General features: G+C 36.7%; 1 protein-coding gene across 1 annotated transcript in view; it reads right to left on the reverse strand.

Moving 5' to 3' along the window:
• Positions 1–21,099, reverse strand: part of ADAMTS9 (ADAM metallopeptidase with thrombospondin type 1 motif 9) — a 160,444-nt gene that overhangs the window by 26,741 nt on the left and 112,604 nt on the right. Inside the window, exons 29-30 of the mRNA XM_083355935.1 lie at positions 10,705–10,872; positions 3,556–3,729 (exon numbers count right to left, since the gene is read on the reverse strand). Of these exons, the coding sequence (XP_083212061.1) occupies positions 3,556–3,729; positions 10,705–10,872 (342 nt within the window). The remainder of the gene's footprint in view (positions 1–3,555; positions 3,730–10,704; positions 10,873–21,099) is intronic.

Consider the following 21,099-nt stretch of genomic DNA (forward strand, 5'->3'; position numbering starts at 1 on the left):
TGTGACTTTTTGATAAGTGTTTTTTTTCAATCAATAGGCAAAACTAATCTGAAAAGGAGGTGAGGCAAACCCAAACAAGAAATCCAGAATGGTTGACGAAGAGAAAGAAAGGAATAATTTTTATAACAATCTGATAGATATAGAATATGCTTTCTTTAAAGAAAAATAAAAAGTGGTGTGTATTTTTTTTAAAGAAAAACATTCTTGGTAGTTACTTCAGTCACATGTTAGAGATTTACAGAGACTAGACACAGATACACACACACATCAAACTAACACAGAGAGAGCCTGGAAAGCTTTAGAGAATCAGCATAGCCCATCAGACATTCACCTCCCACAAAAGGGTGGGCAGTGTTTTGCAGAGGAGGGGTATCTAATGCTTTCCAGTTGTGGAAAGTTGTAACAAAAATAGTGAGAAACAGAGAAGAAAGCAATGGAGAGACAAGGCAAGTTAGTTACTTTGGAGCTAATTATTTCAACTGGTAAGTCTTACTAATTCATGTTATTTGATGACCTACTTTTTAAGTATTTATAATATGTGTATTAGCTTGAATGTGTTACGTTCATACTGTGTTTCCAACAATATTTCATTCTCTTTTTACCAGAAGCTTGTTGGAAAGTAACAGGATTGTTAGATTGGATCTTTATTTCTTTCTTCTTTGTGTAAAACGACTACTAAACCATAAGATGATGTAAACTACTGCAGCACTATTCAAATATATGTATTACATACTGTATATATTTACCCTAATTGAAGATAAACCTCTTTGGCATTGCTGTTACCCCCTCATTTCCCGTTATATGCAAAAGGAGCATGTATGGATTATAAAGTAAATAGAAAAACCAGCAAAGTACACATTTTCTTAAAAAAAAAAAGAGATCTCTGCAGTCTGTAACTTTATACAGAAAATGTGGTAAGAACTTCTGCCCTCTATATTATAGTCTTCACTTAAGCAATTGACAAGAAGGCTGACATCAAAAGAGATGTTTAATTGGGGGGGGGAGGTGTTTCTTTCTTAGTTTTGAATAATTATCTGAATGGGGAAAGTTGGCTTTTTCAGAGTCTGAAGAACTGGGAGTTGCATTACTTTCCCCCCTTGCCCTTTCAAATAGAAATTCAGCAAGGAGAGAATAGAGAGGAAAGAACTATATGCAATTTTGTGTAAATGAAACATTAGTGCCATATCTTTCATAACCAGATCATATTAGGTAATTTAACAGGTTATACAATACTGTCATCCTGGTGTGAAATTGCACTACACTGGGCATGCCTTCGTGCTGTACATAACTCAAAACTAAAATAAAGATATATACTTTGCATGTATTTTGAGATATCCTGGGTGATAGAAGTAATGCGATGCGCCTCTCCTATATCAATGCACGCAACTCACAACTCACCAAAGTCTGATTATGCTGTAGAATGTAAAGGAAAAGGGAAGACAAATGGGCATTAAGAAAACCCCTGGGTGTGGTTATTCAGTTTTTAATCAGCATGAAAGTATGGGGTCAAAGTAGGCATTCAGGCCCCGGTATAGAGTAGAAACTCAATTTGATAGAGGGGAAAGTTTAATCTTTTGTATGTTGGACATCAATAAGACTTCTCTGTTTCTTTTGTTTCTGGTTTTAACTACCCATGTCATGTGAAAGCTCCAATTAGTTTTGAAGTGGGTGCATGGCCAAGGGAGTAGGGATAAAATCTGTCTGGTACACTGATCAGTGTCAGGCTCCTATGCGTTGTTTCAGTAGAGGAAAACCGAAAAAGGAGCTATGTACTGTATATTTAACCTGATAGGTCATCTAGCCAAAGTGTTTACTCTTAGATCATTATTAATATATCAGGTTGGACAGTCTCAAGTACTGAGAATTTTTCTGTGCTGAAATAAAAACAAATCATTCTACTTATTACCTGACTTGCTCTGACCTCACATATAGTAATCTCCCTCTTAATTATTCTTACTCTATTTGAATAGCCTTCGGTGAAAGGCTTTAAGGCAGGGGTCTTCAAACTTGGTCCTTTTATGACTTGTGGACTTCAACTCCCAGAATTCCTCAGCCAGCATGCCTGGCTGAGGAATTCTGGGAGTTGAAGTCCACAAGTCGTAAAAGGACCAAGTTTGAAGACCCCTGCTTTAAGGCATGAACACAATTTAAGCAGGTTTTATTTTTAGAAGGACCTTCAATCGCTGTAGTTGTTAAGTTAGTAGCATAATTGTTAAGTGTATCTGGCTTCCCCGTTGACTTTGCTTGTCAGAAGGTTGCAAAAGGTGATCCCATGACCCTGGGACACTGTAACTGTCATAAATACATGCCAGTTGCCAAGCATCCAAATTTTGATCAGGAGACCATGGGGATTTTGCAATGGTCGTAACTGTGAAAAAATCATCGTAAGTCACTTTTTCCAGTGCTGTTTAATTTTAAACAGTCACTAAATGAATGGTTGCAAGTCGAGACTACTGTATTATCTTCTATGGACTTTATTTCTGATAAGCCTTTTCACTACCTACCAGACCAATCACTATGTCGATAAGTTTGTCAGATATTTTTCACTTTCACTCCAATTGCAACGTTTACAGCAATGAACAACTTGGTAATGTATTAATAATAAAGCATTTTTGAAAGCAAGTGCTTTCTAGTGGTCAGACTTGGATCACATAACATAGGTATATTTTTGGAGAACGGTAAGATCAATACAAGAATAGGGGTACAGAAAAAGATTATTGTAATACGTATCCTACTGATGATTAAATTATAGAACCTTTTAATCCAATTCTTCAGGGAAAGTCATAGAATAAGCTTCAGCAACTAGGCAAAGCTCCAATTTGTTTATAATAATAAGATAGTCTTCTTTAGTCATAACGACTTGGAACTTTCTGCCAGCAAGAATTGAGCTCACAGATTAGAAAATTCTATTTTGGGTTGGTTTTACGGTTAGGTACAAAGTAAGACTGTTGACCTGTTCCTTTTTCCGTAAAACAAGAATTGCAAAAACAAGTGATTTTTTTTTCATTTAAGAAAAGAAGCCAATAAAGCCATAACTTCAGGCTCTGAACTGAGACATAAGGCTTCCTGATTTGTTCCGTCACTCTCACAGTCAGTAGAAGCCAAATGGTAGCCTGTATTTCTAAATAAGACATGGTACAAGTTAACCGTGGCATTAAAAAAAATGTCCATTTATTAAGTGCATGTTTGAAGTAGACAGCAGTTATTTCATTCAGCTCATGGTATTCCTGAAGAAAAGGTAAAGATGTCCCCAAGTTAAGCTCAATCTTTACTGACGACATTTCTCATTTCTTTTCTTTTTTTTTTACAATAGTATAGAAGTGGTTCCTCACTTCCTTCTTTCTGGCATTCATTTTTTAACTTCCCACTGTAGCCAATAGCTTTGGAGTTTTCTGGTAGTTCCTAATCCAATTACTAAGCACAGCTGTTATGTTCCTACCTATGAAAGTTCAGATAATGTAAATGCTCTTTGCAAAGAATAATAAGGCCTTAAAAAAACTCTTTTCTAAATATTTTAATGTAATTGATTTTATACCAAACTGTTTGTCTACTTACTTCTTGCCAATCCCCCGTTTTCCAATAATAGAATGAACATTCTGCTATTTGACATTCCTGTTCAGAAGCTGGTCTGCTTGACTGATTGCATTCAGTTTCTCTAGTTCTTTTTGAAGCAGTAAAATGGCAGAAGACGTCTCTCCGCTGAGTTCCTTTCCCACAGGATACTGAACACTGGAGAGATTCAAAAAGTAAGTGTAAAACACTTTGCCTATGTTTTTAAAATCTCTGTTCATTGGGAAAATGTTCTTAATTCAAAGCTTATCAAGGACTTTAGATTTTAAGATAGACACATGCCATTGCGATTTGTCAGAAAATTTATTATTTCCATATGTAGTGCTCTTATATAGGGCTGATCCGAGGCACCACAGAGCTTGAACAATAAGCTTGAATAAGTTTATTTACTTATATTGAAATTATATTCTCCCATTGGGACACACAGACAAATTTATATTGTATTGATCAAGCACAGTATACTACTAAAATAATAGCTATCTGTTGTATCCACTTCCCATCTGATCAATATATTTGCATTCATGCTTATAATTTCAAAACATTACACTGTAGAGGACATAATATAGCATCATATATACAAAATCATTTTTATAACATACATATAAAGTGTATAATTGACAGCAATTTGTGCTTTACTGTGCCTAAAATCTGCTGGCGAAGGCAGATTCCTCAGTATACAGTATTTCATGGCATGGCTGGCCTTTATTTTGAACCACAGAAGTCTATTGTTTCCAGGAAAATATGATGCAAAAAAACCATAAGTTTACACATGAAAGCACATTCATTTTTTTATATAAGAATCTAGCATATTTGATGCATGACAGTAGTCTTTTCTTTTATATTAATTATCATTGTGAAACCTTAGGTATTATTTGCTATGCATGAAAACACTTGATCAATTATCACTGCACTCAGTGATAATGAGTATTTAGGTCTAAGGCTGCTCAACAACAAGTTGAATGTATGTGTTATAGCACAATGAAGATGTTTTCAAAGAAGACAATCCTAACACCAAATTAGATTTATTTTGAAATACTTATGCACAATTTTGCAGCCTGACTACAATGATATACTCGTTAGAATATTATCAAAGGCAATTTGATTCTAAATAGGATAATTAAATTTAGTGGGGAATGGTTAAAAATCAAGAAGATATATAGCTGAACAATAATCTGACATTTAGCATTTTTGAACTTTAAAGGCTTTGCAACAATGCAACAAAAAAAATATTAAACAACATGTTATAATTTACATCTTTATGCTTTGTGAGATATTTGAAATGCAAATAACAGGTATAACATTGACAGGTAGATTATAAAAGTTCCAGTTAAAGCAGGAATACGTTTATACATCACATTCATAAATTACACGTTCTTATAACTTTTTTGTATTTACAATTTGTTACAAATTACTATACAAAGAAAAAGAAATATTCCACAGAAGAGTTTCTTTAGCCTTTGTTGCCCCATAAGTGGATAAACCCAAAAGAATAAGTTGACTGTGGACATTCCTTTGGATTATAAATATTTATGAAAGCCAGGTTTCTAACATTGAAAAGTGGAACACAATATAGTCTCATTTCTATGTTGGCTGATGCAAGTATTTCCCATATGGTACTGTGCTTTCCATTGTGATTAATAATACTGTTTATTCTCTGTATTCCTCATGGGATACTGGGATAATTTAATCACAGCAAAAGAAATGCACTCTAAAATTTAAAGCTATCTCATATCTATAGTATTCAAAGATTTAAATCTCAAGAATATATGCGAACATATGAATCTAATACTTATATAATTCCCTAACTAATATCCTGGGAATAATTGCAAGCTTATTACTTTATAGGGAGAAGTTAGAACATTTCCAGTAGATAAAAAGATTTGATCTGCAAATCACAATTTGGCCAACCCCCTCCCCAACTTTTTAAACTTGAAATAAAAGAACACAGAAAGGCATAACCCCAGCAAAAAATAATTTAATAAAAATGTTTCCCATTCATTTAAAAAAAATACTGAAAATAATATATATCCCCGTGAAAAAGCTGCTTTGCTGACTGTCCCCAATCTGCTCTTGAGCATTACAGAGATGTGCACTTCCATTTTGGAATATGCTTACAATCTGAGTTCATTAAAACATGTTTAGTCTTTTATAAAAATTAAACATCTTTCTGATATTTTAAACTTCAAATTGGGTGATTTCTTGCTATTTTACTCTCCCCTCCAAATAAATGCAGGCATAGACTGCCTTTTTTATTTGTGTAAGCAGAAGAAGGTATGAAAGAAGGAAGAGCAAAGGTTTGGTTCACTGTTTTTTTAAAAGCTGAAAAGAAGTTTTGGGAATATGTGAGTGCAAAGCTTGTCATTTTAAAAAAATATTCTGAAAATGAGGAGAAAAAAAATCAAATGACCAACGAATGAATGTTAACAGCAGAGAGTGTTTTGCATCTTCATTCTACCTGCCGAGGAGGGATAGAAGTCCTAATATAACACTGAGCCTAGAATATTCAGAAATGAATTGGTATTTAAATATGTTTTGGGACAGAAGTCTCTTTTCCAGATTGAAGCTTGATTTATAGAAAAAGTTTGACTGTTTTATCATAAATGCAGGTAACAGAGCAGACATTAATGGGTATCCAAGAGCAACAAATGATCAGCTTTGAAAGTGCCTTTGTTACCCTGACCGTATTTACTCAGTTACTCAGAGTAAGCCAAATACAAACAATGATGGTGATGGGCTTACAGTTGGTAATTCTGAGGCAAAATGGATTCAGCTAATGAATTGCTTCTGATGATAATAGCAAAAATATCAGCCATCACTTTACTACTGTTTAGGAAATAAGATTTTAAGAACTATTCTGCTGGCTCAGACCAATGTTGTACCGTATGTAGTCCCATTTGCTTACCACAGTGGCTGATTTAGATGCCTATGGGAAATTGCAATCAGCAAATAATAACCAGGACCACGCTAATTCCCTGGTCGAGCTGTTTTAGAACATTTTGGAATGGAAATGAACATCATTTTTAATTGTCATGGCAACCACCTCTTTCCCCCAATTTGTGTGGCTGCTCCTTCATTGGGGAAAAATTAGAAGTCACAATGGGAACAAGTGGTATAATCCAACTCCAGTTGGGCAAATGCATTCTTCCTTTCGGCAGCCATTTGCTTTCATTATTTGCATCTACAATTCTTTGTGGTTGTGAGCAGGATTGTCTGTTTAATGTAAGGACAACTCCCCCACAAGCAATTCGAGCTACTTAATTGGGAAAACACTTCTTCTTATAGATGGGTAAATACCGTAGTCTTTTTATAGGCATTTTTCTCCCATAGCTTTTGCCTCCAGAAAATTTAAAAGGAAACCATGAAATTTCATGTCTCTCTCCTTCCTTCCTTCCTTCCTTTCCTTCCTTTCCTTCCTTCCTTCCTTCCTTTCCTTCCTTCCTTCCTTCCTTCCTTCCTTCCTTCCTTCCTTCCTTCCTTCCTTCCTTCTTTCCTTCCGACTAAATTTCAAGCCTTGGCTATGTTATCTCTGTATTATCTTATACCTAAGCTTCTTGACTTTCTATACTTTCTGTTGCTTTTAAATGACCAGTTCTCTGAAACGCTTGGAGAACAGGATTTGGAAATGCTACAATATATTGTAGCAGCTAATAAAAATATTTTTTTCAACATCGGTACCTAGCACGAAGAGGCACCACATTCTAAGAAACATTATTTCAGCCTCCTTATGTTTTGATTTCCTAACGGTTCAGCTAGACAAAATGTGCCACTGCATTGTGCCATAATGAGTAATATCTTTTTCTAGACTGACTATATAATGGCAAAATCTCAAGTTCCCCCATGGGTGGCAATAAATACATTTTGTAAATTTTTAAAAAATAGTGCTGCAGCTTTATAGCCAGATGACCAGATGGCTTAAACTGATATCATTTACAATATTAAGGTGACAGACGCTTCTATTTATACTGCCTGAAAAATATAGCCTCCTGGCTAGGCCTGATAAGCTTATACTTGAAATAAGCATTAGCATTCAGATTATATACAATCTTACCCTCAGTTAGGCATGCTTACCCCATGAGTGTCAATGGGGCTAAACATATGCAACTGGGCGCAGCACTGCAATCATAAATCTTTTAATTGTCACATCACAACACATTACCATAGCCTATAAATCATGCTCTAGCCTTGCTAATTTGTGTTTCTTTCCGAAATGGACCCAATCATTTTGGATCATGGTTAAACAATTTAAAATGTCTATTTTTATATTTCTTCATGCTTTTGACAGACTGTTATGCATTCTCCAGCATGCTTTTATTAAATTCCAAATTGTTTAAGCTATGAGTTTGATAACTAGAGGCAGTTATTTTGTTAAGGAGGCACAAAATAATATATTCGACTTTTCAGATTTACTCCAAATTATGACAGGTGACCTGATTAAGAGACGGACAAATATTGAGGTCTAAGAAGGGGACCCAGATCTTCTTTTTCTTATGCTTCCTTGATATGTTTAAAGTATTACATTCATAATAGAAGGGTGCAGAAAAAAGGAAGACCATTAGTTGATTTATCCTCGGCTTCTATTTACAGTACTCATCTATCTGCTACCTATTTACTCGCTGTGCTTACTAATTTCACTGTATCTTTGGGTGGCATTTTTTTCCCCAGGGTGCTCACTCACCTTCAATTCCTCCCCTCCCCTCTTCCTTTCCTTTCTTCCTCAGATGTCCTCCCACCACAGTTAAACTGCAATTTATCTCCCACCCACATGTGGATTTCTGGGACTTCCAACTCCCAGAATCCCCACAATAATGTGCATTTTTGGGAATTGTGGTAGTTATACTCAACATTTATGGAGGGTACATTTTGGGAAAGACAGGTCAAAATGCTCAGGATCCTGGATAAAGGAATAATAATTCCCTAGCTTTCTATTTTGACCAAAGAACTAATATTATTAAATTGAAGGATGTTTAGTCGTTATTATTTACTCAGCGGCAGTCATAATACAGAACTATTTCTGATCACTTGCTTTCACATTTGCATGTTCTTTACTGTTCTTCTTTCTAGGTAATTTCATTTTTATTCTTTTCTTTCCTATTCGCCATCTAGCCACTAGCGAGAAAGGAAAGCTAGGGCCAGGTGTTCTGCTATTTCAGATTTCTTGACCCACCTCACAGTTGCCTAGCAACATCAAGCACTGGTCCCTCCCATTCGTCTCTGTTTATAAAAGGATGGTACATTATAACAGCCTTTTCTGTGAATTAGTACCGGTAAGTGGAATAGTTACAGCACAGACAAACCAGAGGTCTGGGATATGGGGCAATCTCTGGGCTGCGTGAGCAGAAATAATGTTCTTTTGTGTAGATTCTCTGCCCTTTCTTCAGCTACACTCAAGAGACGCAGATCTCTCTTCTCAATAAATGATGCTGAAGCTTTTAAAGCTAGATATTCCAAGGAAGGTTATGAAGAATGTATGTGTGCAGGGAAGATTATTATCCACGCAGTTCTATATTATACAAAATATCCTATATTTTAGTAGCCAGTTTAAATTTAATGGGTGTGCCTGTATGTATTAAATAGGAAGATGAAAAGTTATACCCCCAAATAATTATTAGCACATTGGGCAGGATAGTCATCTTACATTCTCTGAGAACAGACAACGTTAGTAAAAATGAGTTTAGCCCCACTGCTTGCCTAATCCTTTTTGCAATTCCTCAAAAGGGCTATGGGGTTTTTCCCATCAGAAATTAACCCTCTGCTTGTAGAGGGGAACAAGAGACTGAAGGACAAAGCAACTTAGTACCCAAGGATCTCTTCCCTATGTAACCTTTGATTAAATAAAACATATGTTCTATTGAACATAAAGCATAGATTTTATGTTTAGATGTTCACAATCTGTAGGTGTGAAAAGGTCTATATGTGAGGGGTCAATTAATCTGACCAACAGATGCCTTATTTTACAAGTAATTAATTTCAACCGGCATTTGTTAATCCAGTTAATTTTGACTTGATTTTACTCTTTTAGGGAAACAGAGTTTGGCTTATGCTGGTGCGCGCACATGTTTATCTGTATATACATATAGTAACCAGCATATACTCTACATACAAAGTGGGTGAGGTACACATGTTTGGTGAGGAAATACAGAATTGGTTTGGTTTAGAGTTAAAAATCCTAATTGACCAGAGAGAGAGAGGGAGGGACTGAGGGAGGGAGAAAAGAAACCTGGCAGCATAGAAAAAAAAATATTTATAAATACTTGTTAACCCTCCTGGTTTGGAAGCAGGGGACACTTTCTCCAATTAAAGTTGTCTTCTTTTAGTACATCTGAATAGACATGTGGACTATAATATTGGATAAATTACAAGATCCAAGTTCTGTATCGTACAACAAGAGAAGCAGCGGAAGAAATACTGCAACTAATACAAGATGACTTTCCTTTGGTACTTCATCTGAGTTTGATGGATCAGCCCAACCCCCCCCATCTTTAAAATGGTTGGGCTGAAAGGGAGCAGGGCTATCAATTCAGAAATAGAAAGAGAGGTACTTAATACTGAATCCATAATGTTTCTGTCTCTATATACCTATGGGTTTGGTATTGATATAGAAGCAGAGCTACCTAAGAACAGTTTCTTTCAAACGAATAATGAATGTTGAACAAGTTTCTTGCATGTACCAGTTGCTTGTTTCTTCCCATGTAGAATATTTAATTCCATTTTATTTTAATTCCATTTATATCCCGCCCTTCTCCGAAGACTCATGGCGGCTTACAAACTTAGCAGTAGCCTTCATTCTATGTATATGCCTGCTTATTAGGGCTTTCACACACACACCCAAGCGGCATTATTACAAAGTCAGCTTAATTGCCCCCAACAATCTGGGTCCTCATTTTACCTACCTCAGAAGGATGGAAGGCTGAGTCAACCTTGAGCCTGGTGGGATGCGAACCTGCACTAATTGCAGGCAGCTGGTGTTACTTAAGGAGGCATTAGCCCACTGCTCCACCAATATATGGGAGGTTCAGTATCCTTAGGAGTATAAAACATGTACTCCAAGTATTTTCAGTATACACATGCAATGAAGGTACACACCCTTTCAGTCTTATGCAAATATGACCAACAGTTACTGTGTAAACACCTTACCTGTCCCCAGTCTCCTGCTTTCCATTTGGGGCACCTGCCACCTCTACACTTCCTCAGCACATTTGGTTTAGCCAGTTGTGTACAAAGACTGTTTTCTAAAAGTTTCCCATCCTTCGACATGCAATATACTTCTCGGTACTTCTGTCCTCGTCCACAAGAAACAGAACACTGAAAAGAAAAGAGGGATGCTAATGTACCTTACGCATTTTTGTTAAGTCCTTACACATATTTTTAAAATACAGCATTTGAAGTGAAAGGAAAAGCATGCACCAGCTGTTATACGTTTGGCGTCCCCCTGTTTACTACATTTCTCTTTTTCAGCTTCTGGAACTCTTTGAGATGGTGTCACCAATCTCTCAAAATAACGTGTTCAATTTTTTCTTTTAGACTGAAATAATTGTTTGCTGTTGCTTGCTAATTACACATATGTGTAACCAGAAGGGGCTTGGGATTTTAAGTACTTTTTGTAGCCAGCTAGGAAGATGGGAAAAGAGACGCAATGGGACATTATGAGCCAAGCAAAAAGCACAGCACGAGTATATTGGTACAAGCTTTGTAATAAAACAGTGACATTCAACCTACTTCTGCTGGTTCATTGAACTTTTACAAATGTGACCACTTCTGGCATATGGGCCCCTGAACCATTTTGATTTTAGATTAGTATCTATCAAAAGGTTTAGGAATCAAAAGGAATCTAAAGGCAGAGCAGGAATTTAATATGACAGTTCCTTGCTCAGTGGGCCTCTTACGCAGCATGATGCAGGAATATTCATTTTTCATTCCTTCATTACATGTTAAACAAGTCATTATGCGTTATTTCACACACAGTGCCTGTTTAATCCTGAATCCTATACACAAATACATTTTCTTGTGATCTCTCAAAGTAATGATCTCCTGTTTTCTTTCCAGAATGGAGTCAATTCAAGAAGAGGCAGTTCACTAACACCTAGCAGGTTCTTGGCTTGGTTGACAGAGATGATAATCAGTGCAAGAGCTTAAATGGCAGGTTTTTAAAAATCTGATTTAAGGTAACCATAACGGCAAGAGCTGGAAAGTATTTATTTTATTATTAATTGCCTAATCACCCCTTTTTTATGTCTACAGTGCCATTACTGCTTTCACAAAACTCAGGCAATGTACTCTTCTTCCAGTATATACCTCTGTGTCTATAGGATACCCAGCCAAATTGCATGATAAAATCAGTCTGTGATTTACCACTACCCATTTTGCAAGCTTGGAAGAAATGGTCTCTCTTTTTGTCCTTGTTACTGGCCAAATGACGTCAGTAATTATGATTTGGATGCTGAATATTAGGTTCCACTGTGCTAGCTGTACAAACATCTAAAACTTTCAAGGCATTATAAAAATATAAGATCTGCCATTCCAATTTGGAAAGCCTTATGTTAAGCTTTCTAAATATTGCTAGAGGGTATGATTTTTTATTTGGAAAGTAACTAAATCAGTGTAAGCATTATTTAACATTTCTATATTGAATTGGCATGCTGGACCTGTATTTTATTTACAGATAGTTCTTGACTTACGATCTATTGCATAACAACCATTTCAAGTTATAACAGACACCCCAAAAGCTACTTAAAATCTGAATTCAAAGTTCCATTTCGGACAAGTTGAAGTTTGCATTTTGGACATTCAGAAACTAGCCCACATTTATGGCTGTTTGCGGTGCCCTGCAGTCATGTGACCATGATTTACAATCTTTACTTCCAGTTTCTGGCAAAAAAATGCCCTATAGTGAACAATGGGTTTGCTTAATGACTGTGGTAGACTTTCAGCAATGGCAGCATTTGCTTAATGACCACCATAGAAACGGTTCTAAAATTGGTTCTGGCTACGTAGTGACTTGCTTTACAACTTCACAACTTATGACCAAAGCTATGGGCTCAATTATGATTGCAGGTCTAGGACTACCTGCATTTGAAAAATTTATATGTTGCCTACTTCTATTATGGCCTCAAAACTAGGATAAAATATTCATTAAAAAGTATTAAAAGATATAACGAATAAAAATGTAAAAACTGAAACATAAGGCAAAATACTAAAATGCTTTAAGTAAGGAGGAAAGACTGCTTTAATTCCAGCGTCAGTTTGTTTCATAGCATGAGCTGGGCAGTGGGAAAAGAACGCAACTCCAATGTGGACATTAAAAGCATCCATGATGGGACCACAAAAAACCTGTCCCACTTAGGATCTGAGAGTAGGGGAAGGAGTGTACAGGAGGCGGCAATTGACCCGTAGCCATGGAAGGCTTTAAACACATTGAAGTGAGCTGGGAAAGCTGTCCATGTTTTAGTACAAGGATAATGAGAAATATCTGTCACTGCCTGTAATTTGGCATCTTGGGCCTACTGGCATTTTCAGATTATTTCCAAAGGCCGCTCCATAAAGGCTACATTACAATAATTGAAGCTTGAGCTTACCAGCTCGTGAGTCACCAAAGCCAAGTTTCACCCAGATAAAGTCAAAGGCCTATAAAAAGGTTGCCTTACCATCAATGGCTGTCCAAAATCAGTACTAAATTCTGCAAGGATCCAGGGATACGCAGTGTCTCTCTCTATTTCAAGCAAGCTTTTCAAACACTAGATTCTTCCCCCCCCAGTATATTGGAGATTTATTTCAAATACTTATGCGGCTGCTCATCTTACGAGATACAAGCCCTGAGTGGCTCACAATAACAGTACCTCCCCCCCAAAAAGAACCCTTGGGAATAAAAGCATCAAAAGAAAAGGACAAGCAAAAACCTGGGCTTTCAGCCCCTGATGCATTCAACTTCACCATCTTTGGCTTCTCCTTCACCCTATCCCAGTATTTTGGGGGAGGAGACAATTCTTGGCCTTATGGAAAAGCCAAGAGAGCAGGGTCTGCCCAATATTGGGCAAGATGTTCCATAGGGCAAGAGCTGCTACAGAAATGACACACTTCCTAGGTTCCACTAGGTGGCAATATTTAAGGGAAGGGACTGGATTCTTTGATTAACATATTTGTTAACGAATGTGGAAACTAGTAAAGTGATCAGGCATGAGTTGTAGCTGCACTTCTCTTCCCTAAAGGGAGTTGTCCATTCCGGACCCATGAATGAGAGCCCACTGATACAATAAAGAAAGAAGTATAATCTTCTACCAATTCCATGGTGTGGGCTCCAACAGGAGCTTGTACTCCTACTTGTACCCTTAATCAGCTTCATTTTCCTTCACTAGCCCAGCAGATACCACTTTGTGACTAAGCAGCCATCTTAGACCAGCCAACTGATTAGTTTTAAGGATAATAATGTCAAGCACCTATTGCTTCCTGTTGCCCAGTGAGCAACTAGGAGCTCAATAGAAGTCTTTGCTGGATTGTGATGAAACTCGCTAAACACGCCCCAGAATCCCTAACAGAAAAAAAAAAACGCTAATTGTGGAGCCCTTGGCTGATGTATTAATAATTAAAAAGGTATATGCAAATAACAAAACAAGAAGGATAATTTGGATAATATTAACTTGGATAATTTTCCTATACTGGATGTACAAAAGGGGCTTGTTAAAACTTTTGAAGAATTTTCTGAGAAATGAAATCAAGTTCTATAATGTTTTTTGAAGGGACTAAAGATTAAGATGGTAAGAAATAAAAGGAAGGAATATAAAGCTGGTTTATTTGATCAAGGTTAAAGCAGGTATCTCTGGTAACCCTTAGTGGATTTTTGCAGACATCAGGACTGAAATGATGAGGTTTCATGGACTTGTTATAGATAAGAGATGAGATATGGGAAAAAGAGATCATTTATTGCATTTTAAGAGAAGATAATAAGTTACTAAAACTGTTTACTCTTGTGATTCTTTATATATTTCTTTTCTTTTTCTTTATTATATTATTTTTCTTCATTATTTCTCTACTTTTTCTCTTTTCTTTTTTGTTTTATCCACCCTTTACATTTTATTTTTGTTTTGTTTTTAGTTTGCATTAGTTTTTATTGTTGTAATTGTAATCTTTAATAAAAGTACTATTTAAAAAAAACAACATTATTCAGACCGGCACAAATCCACTGCAGCAGCCTGGAACACCAGAAAAAGGAAACAAATTGCTTATACAACATAGTCCATCAAAATGGATCCCATGCAACTTCATCAAGAAGTGCCTGTCCACTCAGTCCACTATAGCACAACCAGCACAAGCTATGGAAAGGATAACGTTAACGATAATCAAAAATGATTTTTAAACAATCAACAGACTATTACACCTACCCTGCATCACTATAGCACATAAAACAACTAAAACATCTTAAGCAAGCCAAAAAAAACCCCTCAGTAGCCCAAGAAGGAAAAACAGAAGTCATCTACAACATACAGTGTAAGGACTGTAACAATCACTATGTAGGACAGATAGGCAAATGACAAGAATGCATCCATGATCATCAACTACACTTAGAAGACATGATGAAAACTCTTTAATTGCACGACAAATAGGCAGTCTACCAACCACAATTTCAACCACGAAACTATTAGCATCTTAAACCAAGACAAATCCCAAACTGCTAGGAAATTCCTGGAAGCTTCCACTTCAGACAAAAGAACCACTAACAGACTCAGAGAGATAAACCATATTTATATACCATACACAACAGGCAATAAAAAAACTAAGAAGGAAAGACAAAGACCAGAATGCATCTTCTCTAGCAGCCAACGCCTAGATAAGTAGGGATTGACACCAGCAAACTATCAAGCAGAAAGCAATACTCTAAGCAAGGAACTACCAAGGAGAAAATCATACTGTCACCAAAACTGGCAGGGCAAGCCAATATAAATAAGAAGTAAAATCCCACACTCACTAGCACTAATAATGTCATCTAGTGAGTGGTGAATATATCAGCAGGAATTGTCCCAATGGCTCAATAACATACATGCATTCATACCCAGTCACCTCAGGAGCAGAGTTCATGATCATAGGGCAAGTGTCTATTAAGATCAACAGATCCTGGACTTGGGACTGAGGCTTCTGAAGGATCCTCTCGCAGTGAATCAAGTTGAGGCTCCCCTTTAACTTTTCTCTTAATTCATATGAAGGGCAACATTTGCCCATCCCATCTGGCTGACTCTGAACCAAACTTATTGGAACACAATTTGTAGGTTTCTGTAGGACCTCTCACATTACCAGAATCTATCAATATGGCCTGACTCAATCCTGAGTTTTCAAGGGTCAGACCCATCTCAGCTCAACAGTATCACCCTACCTTTGGCATGGTCTTTCCAAAGCACATTGTCAGCAACCCCCTTCAATGGTATTCCAGGAACTACCCAGGTCAGGGGACGCCAATGTTTTCCAGTCCTGGCATCTCTCTTTTTTCTTCAGAACTCTAATTACAATGGTAACTGCCATTTTATTTCAATGTCCTTCTGCAGCTGCAGCTTTGGCAGATGGCATAACTCCAACAGCAATCTCATGTGTCACCATCATACTATACAAAGAAGATTAAACAGCTAAATCTATTGGGATGATTCAAAACACTCTTTGCTTTTGATACACCATGCTCGCTCAGGAATTCTAGGAGTTGAAGTCCACGAATCATAAAAGAGCCAAGGTTGCCTACGCCTGGTCTAGCTTAATCCGATTCTTTTATTCAGTTCTAGAAAACCAGATAAGGACTTTTTTAAAAAAGATTTTTATCCCATTTTTTAAATATACAGGGCTCAAGGCGGCAAATATTCCCTTCTCCTCCTATTTTCCCCATAACAATAACCCTGTGAGGTGATTTGGGCTAAGAAAGAGAGTGGCTGGCCAAAGATCACCCAGCAGATTTTTCATGCCTAAAATAGGGCTGGAATGCAGTCTCTGGGTCTCTAGGCTGGCACCTTAACCACCGTACCAAACTGATTTCCTAAAAAAATTCCATATACATCTAGATCAACATATTGAAATATATATCCCGCAACAATCCTTCCAGAAAGCTGCCACTATTAGATGTTATCTTGAAAAGAAATGAAAAAGGAAAGAAACGGGAAGATAAGAAAAAACAAAACAAAACATTTCTTTATTGTAATTCTGTTCAGTGACAGGTTTAGGTGATAGAGCTTTTATTCATTTATTTATTAAACATATTTTTATGTCACGGCAATCATCATCAACAATAAACCTTTACTGTGGCCTTGAGCCAGAAAATAGTACATAGAAACACATATACTGAGAGCTAATTGTCTATGCAGATACTCAGCCATCCAGGTTGTCCCAAAGGTGCTTTTTCAAAAGGCAACTAGACTTTCTTTGTTTTTCCTTTAGGACATTTCACTTCTCATCCAAGCAGCTTCTTCAGTTCTAACAGTTAGTACTTAAGAAGCTTCTTGGAGGAGAAGCAAAACATTTTCAAGGAAAAACAAAGAAACTCCAGTTCCTTTTTGGAAAAGCAGCTTTGGGACATATATTGAGAATTAAAGATAGGAATAATAAATAGGCATAAAATACAACAAAATAAATGACTCTTGGCAATTCAAATACACCAAAATGATCCTAGTATAGTAGAATATACCAAAAATATTTGAAGGAATGGTAGAATTTAGAAACACCTTGTGATTTACAAATTTGCATCCAGTTTTGGTCACCACGATGTAAAAAAGGTGAGACTCTGGAAAGAGTTCAGAGAAGAGCAACAAAAATGATCAGGGGACTAGAAGCTAAAACATATAAGGAACAGTTGCTTGAATTGGGAATGTCTAGTTTAATGAAGAGGTGACATGATAGCAGTGTTAGCCCCTACCTGTACTCACTGTACACATACGATTGTGTATCGTCCGACCCTTCGCAGATGATACCACCGTAGTGGGTCTTATTACAGGTGAAGATGAAACTGTGTACAGGGGGGGAGGTACAAAAACTATCCTTATAGTGTTTAGAGAACAACTTGCACTTGAACATCGGCAAGACAAAGGAGATTTCTGGGAGTCTACCTCTATGGAAATCTTACCGTCCCCTGACACCACTGGATGACATCGCCAGGGCTCACTGCCTTGGAAGAGTGAGGAAAATTCTCAGGGACGACTCACACCCTGGTCGGTACCTCTTTACTCTCTTACCATTGGGTAGGAGATACAGGAGTATAGCCAGCCGTACCAACAGGCTAAGAACAACTTCTATCCATGGGCTGTCAGGCTCCTGAATGGGAAATAACTCTATGTATGATCAATTTGCGAGGCCAGTGTGTTGTGCAATTAGCTCACATGGTGTAACAAGATGGTGGGTTTGTTGTCACTGTGAAGTGTGGGGGGGCATGAAGGGAGGCTCAGCCAATCTCACTGTACACGTTGTACTTTGATAATAAAGGTTCATTTGAATGGCTGCCACAAAAAAGAGGGAGTCAAGCTATTCTCCAAAGCACCTGAAAGCAGGACAAGAAGCAATGGATGGAAACTAATCAAGGAGAGAAGCAAACCTAGAACTAAGGAGAAACTTCCTGACAGTTAGAACAATTAACCAGTGGAACAACCTGCCACCAGAAGCTGTGAATGCTCCAACACTGGAAGTTTTTAAGAAGAAACTGGACAGCCATTTGTCTGAAATGGTATAGGGTTTCCTGCTTGAGTAGGGGGCTGGACAAGATGATTTCCAAGGTCCCTTCCAACTTTTATTGTTGTTGTTGTTATTATTATTATTGTTATTATTTAATGATCTTACATCAGGAATATCACTACAGCTAAAGCAACATTCTGTATTAAGTAACATTTTGTGTGCATGTGTGTCTTTGAGTTAGGCTTGACTTCTGGCAACTGACCTGACAAGTCCCTGCAGTTTGCCTGGCAGCATTTTAGCAAGTGATTTGCTAAGACCTTTTCCCTACGGCTAAAAGAGAATGATTGGCTCAAAGACACCCAGCTGTCTCTGTACCTAAGGCAATACTAGAATGCATAGTCTCCTGGTTTCTAGTTTGGTGCCTTAACCTCTACCCCAAACTGACTCTCGTTAATGAAAGAGAATATGAAAATTCTGGGTATCAATGCACATTTATCAAATCATTTATTTATATTGCACAGACACAAACACAAACACACAAACACAAACACACACACACACACACTTTTGGACAAAATTTACAATATTTATTTTTTTGTCCCACATTAGGTATGGAAGACACTGGATGGTGAATAGATATACAGAAGAATCCAAGCCAAAATATGAGGCTACATTGAAAGTGTTTTGATAACAGAATATTGAGTTTTATATGAGATCATTTCTACTTTTTAGCATTAAAATAAACTGGTATATTTTTCTAGTATAATACAGACTAGTGAATGATTTAAAAGTATGTAAGATTAAGGTCTAAGTCGGCAACGATTTTTTGATTCTACCAAGGACTTCCTTCTTATATCTGTTAACTTTTCCTTAACAGAACCATATGGCAAATTGCTGGGCATGGATTGGGCGATGATGGATGAATGTGGGCAGTGTCAAGGGTGTCCCAAAGGGTTTCTCACTTCTTTACTCAAATATACATATTTTCCTGAATTCGCACAGGTACTGTACGAACCTTGGAAAATACACAGCCCTTTCAGTAAGGAGCTGAGGGTCCCACATCAATTTCAAAATACTTCCCTTGCTTTGCGTTGGAAACTGTTACAGGATCTAGAACATAATTTGCTAACAGGTTTGTTTCATTAGGCAATTGAACACAAGTCTCATTTTTACAGTGGATGGTTGGATTACGATTTATGAATAATTATAATGTGGAATTAAAGTATGAATACAGACATTCTTTGACTTAAATTGACGTTGAAACATTTCATAAGCCACTGAATCAAGGCTGATCTACCAATTATTTAAGAGCCCATAATCCTCAAATTTGTTACAGATTATTTCAAGGCAGAAGAAGGTCTTGCTTGAGTATTCCATGTGAATGCTACATGGAAACCAGGATATTTAAAGTTTCCTTTTTTGATGGTGGGAAATGTTAAACAGCATGAAACAAGTTTTTAGACAGCGATTGATGTCATGTTCTGCCTTATACTGGAAGTGGATGGAGTGACTGTACACTGATGAAAGGAAAAGGTATCAACATCGCTGTCAGAAAAATTGGGTTATGTTTATGCATATTTATGCATTACTTTCCTAGATGTTAATTAAAACAGAGTAGTTATAGCCAATATGTTCTCATTAATACATTCAGGATTTGGATTTAACAAATGATTGCTGTAACCTGTGTGCATTTATGACCTTGGGCAAATTAGTATAATCCTCAAATCTCCACTCCTATCATGCATTAATTTTGGTATCACGTCATTCTCAAATATTAATATCATTCTTTAATTATTTGCATTAAAAGTACGGACAAACAGATAAAAATGATATAGTACTTTTCACATCGTGAATATAAATTAAGATCATCAGCATGACTTCTTGATTTATACTGAAATTATGGATTTGATTTTTGATAAATTGAAAAAGCTAAAAAGCTGAAGAAGTCTTTTGATTTTACTTGCTAATTCTTATGAGCTGTCAAGCCTTTAAGATTTAGAGAAATTAATCAGCCAGCAATGCAATCATATGCACGTCTTCTCAGAAGTTATCTCAGTTTAGCTCAAGAAATACACTCCCAAGTAAGACTGTACAAAATTGTAGGCTAAAACATTGTAACAAAGAAACTAGGTGAAGTTGTTGGAGTCAAGTCATATAAGGGCTGGCAGATGAAAATATTGCCTAATAGCAATAAAGGAGAATATTTGTAGCTCAGGGTTAAAACGATGGGTCCTTGGTGTTGAGCTTTTTTTTCCTTTTTTCTTGCAGATGAATAATAATGAATAGTAATGAAACATCTGCAAGAAAGCAATCAAGCTCAGAGTGCAGCAAGGACCCATCATTTCCTAAAATATTATAATATTGACCAGTTTCAATCTACACATCTCTAAAAGAAGCCACAGGAGTAAATTTTTCATGTATGGAAAAGCCTTGATGCCCATATGCCAAAGCAAATTATAGAAATGCTCTCATCAGTCTTTGGCTAATTTTGTATGAGATGTTGTGAAATTTGGTGGCACACTGGTGCCACATTGCTGGCTCTTGTTAAGAGTAAATAACTAGTTTACAATAATTAATCCTCAGGGTTATGAAGGCATACACAGTTATTAAAAGAATGCATACACATGACCTGTAGGAGGAAATCTGTGTCAAGAGGATTCATGCTTAAGGAATGTTTGAAAGGAAGGACCCCTTTCCATTGTCATGGTAAGAAGCCTGTCTTAAAGCAGGCTATATTGTAAAATCTATTTTGATATATATCAAATGTTGCAGGCTATATTGTAAAATCTATTTTGATATATATAGAATGTTGCAGGCTATATTGTAAAATCTATTTTGATATATATCGAATGTTGCTAGTTTTGCACTAAATTACTTTCCCCGCACGAAGTGTCAAAGGTGCTT

The sequence above is a fragment of the Vipera ursinii genome (assembly GCF_947247035.1).
Source record: "Vipera ursinii genome assembly, chromosome: 2".
NCBI lineage: Eukaryota > Metazoa > Chordata > Lepidosauria > Squamata > Viperidae > Vipera > Vipera ursinii.